This window comes from Triturus cristatus, chromosome 2_2 (genome assembly GCF_964204655.1).
Source record: "Triturus cristatus chromosome 2_2, aTriCri1.1, whole genome shotgun sequence".
Lineage (NCBI taxonomy): Eukaryota > Metazoa > Chordata > Amphibia > Caudata > Salamandridae > Triturus > Triturus cristatus.
Genome location: NC_140582.1, coordinates 431850841 through 431863336, shown reverse-complemented (window position 1 = coordinate 431863336; position 12496 = coordinate 431850841). Strand labels below are relative to the sequence as shown.

The window sequence follows — 12496 nt, the reverse complement described above, 5'->3', positions numbered from 1 at the left end:
TTCTGAAACCTCTTTCAAGGCATTTTTTCTTGTCAGCTTAGCCTGCTCCTATTTCTTGGAGGAATTGCTTCATGAAGCTTTTCATGACAGTTTCGTCTGGATCATGCATAGCTTTATCTGGGTCAAGAAGGCCCTCCTCACTCTGCTTCCATGGCACTGCGAGGCACTGGACCGTTTGTTGCCACCATGCTGGTGCACGCCTTTATTCTCCCTCACATGGATTTGTTAGATGCCATGTCAAGTTAGAGACTTAAGCTGAGTAGGTGTGAGGTAGAAGAATTCAGTTAAAGGCTGCTCCCTGGCCACTTTTACAACATGTAGCTCAAGAAGCTCCTCGGTGCAGCTGTCTAATGGTAGGTGATGTTTGATGCGACAGCCTCCAAAGAACCTGTGGGAGCCCTTCTTCTGACCACTCTGTGGGCTCGCCAGAGGGCCTGAAAACACCAGTAGGCTTCAAGTACACACCGCCCAAGCTTAACACTCGTAGATACGCTTTGATAAGTTATGGAGGTTGTAGTTACAATCCCTCCCCTAGGGCACTCCACCAGCACAGGCTTGCTTTATCTTACTTCATGTTGATATGTTTTCTAGATATTTTCCAGGGCACACCACGGAAAAAGGCTTCCTAGACCCCCTGACACCAAGGACTTTGTCCATGGGGCAACATGAGACTAAGGCCAGTAGAACAACCATCACCCCACAACCCAGTATGCACTATTTAAGTGAGATCAAATATGTACCTGTCAGCAGGCAGGCCAATAAGCCCACTGGGCAATGGATAACTGTGCCTCCTGGCAGCCAAGCTAGAGGATATGGTTCTATATAGCCTCTGTATAAAGTCTCTGGTGCAAAGTTTCTCACTATCACACCCTGTTCTTAGGTTATATAACATACCTGATCATTGTTTAACCTTTCAGAATAAACAATAAGAAAAGGCCTTAACATCCTTTCATTTAATTATATTTTGTGGAACCATGCCCTTCATTTACAAACTATAAACGGAAAGTGAAATGATCACCTTCCATGAAACCTTGCTCATTATTTAGAATGATCCCGAGAGCAGAGAATTTGATTCATACAAAATAACATGAATATGTTCAAGCAGAAGATTTATGTTGTAATGTATAATGACATGAATAAATGTGCGTTTTTATATTTCAACTTTTATATCTAAATAACAAACATATAGAATTCAAGAGAGGGGTATACCTAAAAGGCAACAATAGTATCATTATAACATTGTCACCACAACTCCTTGTTTCTAGCACCACGGAAGGGGAGTCGGGCAGCCCACTTCATGCTAAAGGATGTGATGTCAGTTTGCATACGCCAACAGCTGCAGAAACATGACGACACTACAACTCAGCTCCAAGTTCTGCTCACCACCCCCCAGTTATTGTTGAATGGCTCGTATACCATGCTTGCTGCAGCGAAACTAGCTTCAATAGCTTACTCGTTAGACGATTTACGTGTAGAGTAGCAGGTTGACTGTCCATGCGTAGCATGGCCAAGTAAAGACAATAAACGATCCCTGCCCAGTCACCATGTCTACCGCTCCACTGCATGCGCAGATATCTCCTTTGGTAATGCAAGTACTGTAGATGACGTTATCGCTGCATGTTGCAGCAGAATAACCGATTGGTGATAAGCATGTAAAATTAATAAAATCAATAAAAAACATTTAAATAAAAAAAAAAATGTTTTAAAAAGGTGTCATGTCAGTTGGGATCCAAAGATAACACTCTATGAGAAGCCTCCAAGTCCCACAGAGATCCAGTTTGTTAGGGTGGTGTGTAAGCTATCCGTAACAGCACTGCACAGTCCAAGGGGGTAAGTACCTAGGGTGCACACCAACCCCAGGAGGGTTGGAAGGCCCCGGCGCCAGGCATAAAATGCCAGACTACCTCTGCTCTTAGTGGGTCACATGTAATGCAATGGCTTCAGGAACCTGCATATTGTGGCACAGGATCACTATTTCATTGCTTGCCTCCATCGCCAAGGAGTCCTGCAGAGGGTAACATCCGCCCTCCATTTCTCACTAAGGTGTCTACCTGCACAGAAATGCTACTCATTGAGAGCCCTGGGACAAGAAGGAGCTGCGCCTCACAGTAGCGCTCCAGTTCAGTGGTGGCCACTACCTTTTCCTGTCACAGCTCCTCCAGAATGGTCAACTGTTGCACCTGGCACTCTATTGTTTCATGGGGCCAGGATCTGTCTGAAGAGGTTCACCCACCTTGTGGTCGAAGCAGAGTCCCCAATCAGGCAGCCATCGCTTTCTTGGCACAAGTTCCAGCATGGAGGCCAATGAATTTGTTTTTCAAAGACATGTTTATTCAATATTTTATTGGAGGTTATATTTATTGAAATCAATAGATTTGGGAATCTTATCAAGCACCATTATATAGCTATATATCAATTGGAGCATACAATCATCATCATCATATCTATAGAGAAGCCGATGGTGAAAAGCAGAATACACTTAATTGATCCATTATAGGCATAACACATGCAAGTGCGACACCAGATGTGTGTTTTCGATAGGTCTCCCCTCTCTTCTCCCACTAATAAGTCGAAGGACTTGGGGAGAGCGGTCGACCTCGAAGCTGGGGAACCGGGTTCGAGTCTCAGCATCAACGCTCAACATCCTGTGATTCTGGGCAAATCACTTAATCTCCTTGTGTCTGTCATGTGTTCATCTGTAACGAAACTGATGCTCATGTAAAGCACTCCGATACCTGATCTCTTCAGGTCTAGTTTGCGCTATATAAAACTCTATAAAAAAAAAAAGAAATTGGAAAATGAATTTCACAAAGGGTGCACAGCCTCCAAACAAAGGCATAGGTAGACCAGTTTATGAATTGAAAGAAAGAAAAAAAAAAAAGACATAATGAAAAAAAGTTTGCCACAGAAAAGACTGCCATGTCTATTGAAGGGAACGTAAATCTTATAAAGTTTGATTTAACACACTACTTTACTTTTCGAATGACACTGCAAGCTTTGATTATGCTTTATATGGAGCACCTCTGCTGAAACCCACCACTTCAATGTTACCTTGCCTGCGACAGTTATCACATGTATGCTGTATCACATTAGAGAACTCTCATGCTGGCCATAAATTACCTTGGCAGCGTCCACCGTAACATTAGTGCAGCGAGCACTGTAGAGATGGATTAATCATTGCACCTCCTTGCCTGCAGAGAGCAATCATCATTCTGACCCATCTTCATAGAGGTTACATTTGGAAGTGTGTCGACATCAACCGGTCCATTTCCCATTTGAGGCAACTTGAAGAGATGTGATAAAAGTGGTGCTGTCACTTGATTTGCTGAAGAGGTTAAAAGTACAGACTTTTTAATTCACTTTCTGGGGGCAATGGAAAATTTAAGGAGGTTGTACATTAGTTCGTAGCAATGGGTTTAACTGTTGATTCATGGAATAAAGTGATGTCAAAAATAATTCAAAGGTCACACAAAACACTACACAATCAAGAAAATATAATTTATTGCATGATTACCATATATTTCCCAAAGGTGCGTCTTGCGCAAAGATGAAAACATTTCCTAGTTAAATCATAATCCAAAAATTTAAGCTTCCTTTTTAAGAACATAAATGGACAAGTGAAATTTTTTATAAACATACATTTGATACATTTATTCAACATACTGTAACAAAATTCTCTTTTTAATTGTTTTAAAAATGTGCAAGGACTTCAACAGGACAATTATTTCCTAATGTTTTTGTGCGAATAAGCTCATAGTGAGGGCATTATGCAATTTATCAACATGCATTAAATTTGTTACAACATATTTTAACCAGTAGGTTAATTACATGACTTTAAACAGTGTTATAAGGTGCTGACAAATTACTTAAGATATAGTTTAAAGACACCAAATTTAAAGTCGCATTAATTAATGTTAAATACATTTTAAATCTACATAGTGCTGTACTGGGACTGGCAAACCTTAGTCTAGCATTTTGGTTTAAAATATTTGATTAAAGTAGCAATCTGTTGTCCGTTGACACCTCCGGATTAAAATCAGTGAATATGAAAGCTGCAGTCAAATATTAGTGCTCTGATTTCCGATACAAGCAGCTCAAATGTATACAGATCAATTCCACAGTTCCCTTTTACCATAAAGAAAGCTAATTCTTGGTGTAGAAAAACCAAATAAAGTTTCTTGTACGGTTTACACACTGTTCACAGTGTACGAAGAAGAGATATTTGTAAAGGATTCTCTACAAAACACAAAAATTACTGTGATAAGTGTTAGTTTTCCTTCTACAATTGGCAGTTACATTAGTTAGCGGTTTTCAGCCCCAAGGAAAGCTGGAGAAACCCCATCGCAAAGTCAGAAGAGAAGCAACTATCCTCAAATAAAGAATAAATTACCCAAGGTGCAATCTCAAGAGTTCTACCTACTTCGGAAAACAAGGTGTTTAAGAAAATACCCATGAGAGGACGGCCTATCGTTGAGATCTGGTTGCTATCACAAAAAAACAGGAAAACAAAATTCTGCCACTTGCATCTTCCTTAAAGAGGCACAAGAAACAATTGTTTAAGATTTTATTGGTTTTCAGTGCTAGATGCCCCCTTCATCTCTCCGTATCCCAGAGACAGAGAACTACAGAGGATTACAAAAATAAACAATTGCTCTGGGAGATAGATAGAAAGGATGGCTTTTGTGCAGTTCTTTACTAGGAGAAAGAAAATTAAGAATAACAGATGAGGCACAGAATACCTGCACTGTCCGGAATCTCACACCCTCAAAATGCTTTAGAAGGTTTTAACTCCATCCAAAGATAGGCAGTCTCTTCAAAATGATCATTGGTAGCATCAGTCTCTTATTTTCAGTCCTGGAACAACCATCCAGGTAAAACAACCACTATCAAACTCCCATTCAAGCTCTTTTTATTTATAGAAATGTGCATCTGCAATAGGATTCAGCCCTGATCGGATTTAAAAGCCGCCACATATCTCATCTGTCTTTCTATTAAATGTGGCTCTTCATTTTATTAATGCCCGGTAAATTAGTTAAACATGATTTTGGATGCCCTGAGGGAAAATGCTGAGACAACACCACTACAATCAAAGCACCTAACACTGCAACACCGTTTGGCAATACATGATGGGGAGATAGGAGACAAGAGGAAAGTCTTGCTGGAATTCATCTCACAAAGAGAAAGGATCAGAGGTTAAGGCACTAATGGAAGAACAGAGGATTACTTTGAATCACTCGCTTTGGGAAGAAGCATAGATCAGATGAGCAAGGTCTTTGTTTGGAAAAGTTAGGTATGGCTGAAGGCTTCAGTTTATAAACCAAAGGGAAGACTGGATTTGTGAGCATGTCATTTATAGGACAGGATTTTCTTGTCAAGAAGAGTCAGAAATGGGAAATTGCAATAAATCTGTGAAGCCTTAGAAGCAAATCAAACTACAGTCGTCAGTCTTAGATCAGCAAACCATTCGATCTATTCACAGGGCAAAAACTGAGTAACACAGAAGAAAAAAAGCCACACTCAGACATGGTTCTCGGACTCCAAAATTATGAGTAATAAGAGGAAGAACTATCATGCAAACTTAACACTTCATAGTTTGAAAAAGAAAAAAAAAGGAGCTCCAATTCCATACTACAGTACATCTGCAAGAAGATACTCAAGAAAGTGATATAATTCTATAATACTTGCAATACGTCAGGAGGATATCTGTCCTATATAGGCCTCATAGCAAGGCACTCAAATAACCATCCAACATCGTATCTCAAAGATAAAAGTGATGCAGGAACAAGTGAATGTTCGGGATACCACAAACCACTAAAAAGACAATGCGCTCTTCTTAGGTCTTTTGCCTAACTTGCATATCATCAGGAAAATGCAGGCGATTCATCTTCTCTTTCAATTCAGTCAACAGCTTCAAGAGATCACTTTGCTGTGCTTCAAATCAGTCTACAGTCAATAAACAACTTGTACTTGTTACAGCCCACAAAATGTCAGAGCACACATTTACGTTCACACTGAGAACTAGTAAATGTTGACCTAGCAGTCCACTTGACTTAAAACCACAAAAATGCTGCAGGGATGTTTAAAATGTAGAATTCCTAAAAAAAACATGGAAAAATACCCTAACAATTTCAAAAATATGTATTATTAGATAATCAATGGATCCAAGGTACTGGAGGGGCGGTCATGACTACATGTAAGCACAAGGTGACTTTTCCTTGGTGGACAGTATGAAGCATCTCTATTCGGAGGAATAGTAGTTCAAGATGAGCAATCTCAGATCACTAAAATAACACAAATTTCTCTATGGTTCACAAATCAAACAAAACAAATCATAACACACCTTAAAATTGAGCACTTCGAGTAAAGATTCAGAAGGGTAGGCAAATACAAATCTAGTCCACAAGGCCTAGATCTGAGGTTATCCACTCAAGCAGCAAAAAACTGTCGGATGAACATTGCTTCAGATCCGAGACATTTGAAAGCAGATGCACCAAATTAAGATGTATAAAACTGCCACAAAAGGGGCGTACACCAAAGATCAACTTGAAATAGTATTCAAAAGCAGGCCATGCCTAGCTGGCTCAGTACAAAAAGGCAAAGCACAGCTGGCAGATCTGAGGAAACAGTTCAACATTTTTTATCATGCAAAGCATGGTGCATAATCCGTAACTATACAAGTGCAACATGTTCCCCAATGTTGGTAGCTGAAGCCAAAACCCTTGTCAAACAACAGAAGGCCCTTTAGGAACATCAATAGCTATGGCGAAAGAACAAGGTTCTCCCCAGCAAAAAGATTCAGCAATCCCTGAATGTGGCACTTAAGGTAGTGATCCTAGACGCCAACCATCTCAGTTAAATTCACAGAATGTAAGGAATAAAGAGAGTTTAGGGGAGAGATACTGGTGCTCAGAACAAGAACATATGTTTTAGGACCTTTCCGATATGGTTCTACAGTACTCACTGATGATGGAATGCTCTGGGATCCAACATATCTATAGAGGAGCATCTTCCTACAAATGCAGAGGCAAGAAAAAGGCCATGGAAGATCCCTTGCTTTAGAATGCCAAACATTAAAGACTTTCTAGAAAGCCTGCCTAGAAATGGATTCCAGTTAGGAATCCCTTTTGTTTGTTCGTGATCAGCATGGAACTGTTGTAACAAAGGTTGTTTTTTTTGTTTTCAATACATGCATTTCTTTGACCCAAGTTACTCTTAGAAGGCAGAATTAATTGTTGCTATGATATTGGCAAGATGTTTGAAATCAAAGTTTTCTAACTTAGTGCATACGCATATCTAAAATGAAAAAGTTATTTAAACAAAAAATGTTTTCTACCTTAGGGAGGCTGTTCTCAATTTTCAAAAAGACAAAGTGGTGCGTGTTAGGGATGTACTTGTACTTTAAATTAACACCAAAGATTTTCACATCATGCAATTTAATTGTGTTGCTCAGTTTCTTTCAGAATTTAGCGGACAATAAAGTTCAAACAGTTGTCAATATTCAAGATTAGATAAACACACTTTTTCAGAATGGAGGACATGTCTGTAAAAATGAATTGTTCCTGGTGTTCAGTAATGCTCGTTGTGGTGAAATACTGTAAGCAATATTTGAGGTCTATATACAGATCCAAAGAGACCAGTGCCAGCCAGAAAATAACTACGCACTCAACTAGCGGCAATTAAATGAATCCAGCTGCAACACTGCCGAAGACCTTCGTTAGATCGCAAGAGGCAGTATTCCAAGCATTGATGAAACACTACTTCCTGGATGTTAATGCAGGAAGTGACACACGTGGTGAGTTTTTAAAAGTCTAAATGAAAATATTGCTTGCTGCACCTCCTTTCCTTGAGATTGACAAAATATAGCATATGAAAGAAAAAAAAAACAATAATAAGATGCAACGCTAGAAAAAGAATGTCACTACCAGTATACTTCAGATTCATAAGAAATCGATCTTGACCGCACTGCGAGATCCCTGGGTGTTTACAGTCCAACTAACATGCTATGCAAAGCAAGCAACTAGCACCAAAAGCTGGCTTGTCTTTCAGCGACTGACTCCTGCAAGCCTACCTGGGCTTCCCATAAAAGGAAGACCAACACCCATGGAGAACGTTCTGAACACAATGCTGAAAAGCAACCACAGTTTTATTTTCACTCAGTAACTCGAGTAAGAGTCAGCACTGCAGCCCAGCGTCGTTATGATTCGCAGCCCACGTAGGCACAACAAGTAAAGAATACAACCACAAAAATGATCAAATTCGATGCAATCCCTGAAAGGAACGGAATTTGGAGAAGTACCCGACTGAATGAGTAAGAGAGAGCAGGAGGGTCAGAAAGGTAGAAGGGGGAAGTCAGTTAAGTGTGACATTTCTAGGAGAAGATTATGTTCATGGGTTACATATGCATTTAATACAAACAGGTGGTTGTGTGTTTAAACTAGGAAACTGCATTCTTTGGAAAGGAGGCACATTGGAATACAAATTACAACTTAAATGTTATGCAGAGAAGGTGCGTTGCTGCTATGTACAGTTCTATTTGATGTGGATGGTTAAATGAATAATCTGAGATTTGTAATGCACAAAAGTCAATTGAAACTACAGCCCTCATTTGAAATCCACACTTGTTAGCTTCATGCAATACGTCTGATTAGCACCTATTGTAGAGAATATTTCACCTAAAATCCTGGAGACTGCTCAAATAACAAAACTACATAATCGTACTTTATTTCCAGCGCTGAAATTACAGCCCCTCCGACCAATCACAGAATTTCAGTAATAGACAAACTTTGCCCAGTCTTATAGACAAACTGCAAACCGTGTAAAGGTTGTGCTACAAGAGCACGATCCTCTATAATTTCACCAGTTCCATACATGTCTTGCGTGGCGCTAGTACGCACCAGGCGGGGATACATTATATCAGTGGTGGAGGTGGTGGGGATATTCTACCTTACATCCCAAGGCACACCTGCAGCGACCGAACCAAACAGAGTGGGACTGGAACAGCCGTTATGACAACTCCAAAAAGACTCTCAAGTCTTTTTACCTCTCTGCATAGCAAATAAATCCAATTACTACATGCTGCCTGCCCAAACCAGCGTGTTTCGCAATGAAGGCTAGTTATAACATGAGAAAGGGCACAAGTAATTATCGTTTTTATCATGCTCGTTTAACACGTTCTGCGGTCACCGCTTAGGTGCATTTCTGACAGCTTGCAGGCAGTGTGCCGACTGCAGAAGTAGTATGATGCAAAACAGTATACAGTATTTACGTTCGTCAAGGACTCAAAAGTTTTAATGACAGCATCCTCAAACTCGAACTCCACCCAAGTGAAATGTAAGCCAGAGTACAATATGTGACATAAATCGGGGGCACTGTGCACATTTTGTTGTGATATTTTTCTTATCTCTACCTTGAGCAATCTTCCAAAAACAAAAACAAAAAAAACAAACAGACACAGACTGCTAGTAGCCACAATCTGCAAAATCAGTCAGAATTCTAAACCATGCCATATAATGCAGCACAGTTCACAGAGGGCTCTTCAAACTTTACTTAATGGGCATGATTACATTGTTTGCTTTGAAGGAAGGAGGAAGGAGTCCTTCTTGTTCATGGCTGAAGTTAAACACAACTGCCTTCTCCATCTCAACTTCAATGATTACAGGGCAGTCGAAAGAATTACATAAGGTGCTTTGATGAGAAAGAGACAGACCTGGGAAGTTTCACACGTCTGCTTTACAGTAAGTAGTGCCAAACCCTAACATTTTTTCATCAGGGCGTTTTTTGCTTAGCCTAGCGATGTGCCTACCTAATATACAGCAAATCTAAAACAATGCTAGTGGGTAGAAAACAAATAGAAGCTGCAGCATTTAGTTCCTTACTTTGTAAACTTTCAAGGGAACCATCAATCACAAAAAAGCAAAGTTTGGAGGTACAAAATAGCGTGCAAACCAAAGTACTTTAAACTTGCTAGTCAATATATAACTGCTAACGGAAACCTCTGGTCTATATACCACAAGAAACTGCTTGAGTTGACCTTTCTCAATATTCTGCCTGATGTCCTCTATAAATCCATCTCCCAATTATACAGTAGACGAGTTGTGTCAAACGCTTTGATGCATAAGCAGTCATATTACCATAAGTGATCGATTATTAAAAGAAAACCCCAAAACGAAGTGAGATCCTCTATAGCAATACAAAGCAAGATGCTCTTGGACATGAACATATGCATGACTAAATTAATATCTTTAAAAAGGCTGTGTTGAAACGTGTTTAGAATGTCTTCAAAATGTCTCAAATTCTTGCAGAAATTCCGGTCTGACACATTCGCACAGTGGAAGGAGAGGATGTCATACTGGAGAAGAAAGGCCAAGAAACAAGTATTCAGCTACATTCAACATGGTGTCCTCCCATTCTTTCACCTCCGTAAAGTACTTGCCAACAGTACAGATTTACAGCTAACACCAGCAGGTCATTGCAGACTTCTGTTCAGGCATCAAATGCACTTTGTTGTTATCTAGAAGAGACTGGCTAAGCATCATAGGCTTGTGGCTCTTCAGCTTATGGGCCAGGGTCATGAATATTGCCTCCACGTGGTCAGTGTCATTCGGATTCTTGGCAGATGTTTCAAAAAGTGGCATGCTGTGAAAATCAGCAAATTTCTGGGCCAAATCAGTAGGCACTTCGATGTCATTGTGCAAGTCACACTTATTCCCGACAAGAATCCGAGGGATCCCATTCGCGAGTGAGTACTGTCTGCACTCTTCAATCCATGATGGAAGGTTATTAAAACTGGTCAGGTTTGTCATATCATACACAAAGACGACAGCATGAACATTCCTGTAGTAATGCTGCACCATACTCTTTCTGAAACGCTCTTGTCCCGCTGTATCCCAAAGTTGGATCTGAAATGGTACAAACAGCAATACATTTTAAAGGTCACACATCAGTCTAATATTTAAAACATCGAGACATTGCATCATCAAACATTTTCTATACGCTATAATTCTGGCATACTATTTCACAATTATGTTGATAAACATGACAGTAACTATGCTAAAAAATACAATCATGATCTACAAAAATTATCTTACGTAGGACACCCCATAAACTGAAAAATCTCTGATTGGTAAATAATAACATTATGAAAGGCAGAGGTAGTTCTGTTGTTATTCAAGTATAACCAGGAAAAACGGTAGTTACTCAACCCAATACTATCACACACGCTAGTATATCAGAAGAAATACACAATCCCAATCCAAATCTGCTTTACAGCTTCAAAAGGTTTAGATATGTGGATTAAACGCATAGCCCACAGCAACTTTGACCACAGGATGTTTGGCTTTGTACCCAACACACAGATTCAGAATAGTACATATCTTCTGTGTCTAGTCTTAATTTATTGCAGGGTTTTGACAATAACCGTTTTGTTGCTAAAGGTGCATACGCACCATACTAGGATTATAGGACTACCAAACATTCACCACCCAGCAAAAAATGATTGATCACGATTGCAAAAATAAACCATCGCAAAGACCTTATTTTTAAATGTGGACAAAAAAGGAAATTGGTTTTTTTTAGTGATTCCAAATGCTGTCAATCATGACTGCCAGCCCAATAGCATTGCAGGTTGAAAGGTAAGGGGGGTTGAACAAATTAAAGGAATTTAAGTACTAAAGAGCCTTAAACAGCAGTAGATATGCACAACCTTGATACTAACATTTGCATGTTTTCTTATATATGTGCATATTTTATCATCTGAGTGGGTTTATACCACGGAAACTGGGCAGGAGTTCAGGCCTGAGTACATGTTTATTGGGTAAATAAATGTAGAAAAATTCTAGTTTCAATTTTTCACAAACCCAAACATAAATATTATATATCCTCTTCAGCGCGGCGCGGATTCCCGCGCAGTGCTGAAAGATCTGAGCGCGGGCGGGGCCATGACGGAACGGTTCCGTCATAAGCACAGTCCAACCGGCGTGCATGACGGAACCGTTCCGTCATCGGCATCGAAGAGGAGATATATATATATATATATATATATATACACACACACTGAAAAACCCATAGGTTTCACACACGTTATAGTTAGGAATTAGCATTTAAAAAACCTTGCAAATTCACTTAAAAAACCATAGGTTTCACACATGTTATAGTTCGGTGGATATTTCAATCGTAAAAAACCAATGAAATTCCCCCGTTATAGTTAGTTCAGATAACTATAACTCACGTGCCCGCAATCCACTGCTCATGACGTCACATATTACATCACTCATGACATGGTCAGTGGCATCACTCATGACATCACTGATGACATCATCCTTGTGATAGAGTGGCGGTCGCGCGAGTTATAGTTATCTGAACTAACATTAACGGGGGAATTTCATTGGTTTTTTACGAGTGAAATATCCACCTAACTATAACATGTGTGAAACCTATGGTTTTTTAAGTGAATTTGCAAGGTTTTTTAAATGCTAATTCCTAACTATAACGTGTGTGA

The 12496-nt window shown here is 39.7% G+C and overlaps 1 protein-coding gene across 1 annotated transcript in view; it reads right to left on the bottom strand.

Annotated features, from left to right (window-relative positions):
- Positions 1-3477: 3477 nt before the first annotated feature.
- The window catches only part of RAB33B (RAB33B, member RAS oncogene family), a 34919-nt gene continuing 25900 nt past the window's right edge, over positions 3478-12496 (bottom strand). The window contains exon 2 of the mRNA XM_085641526.1: positions 3478-10898. Coding sequence (XP_085497652.1) covers positions 10452-10898 — 447 coding nt within the window. The 3' untranslated portion in view covers positions 3478-10451. The remainder of the gene's footprint in view (positions 10899-12496) is intronic.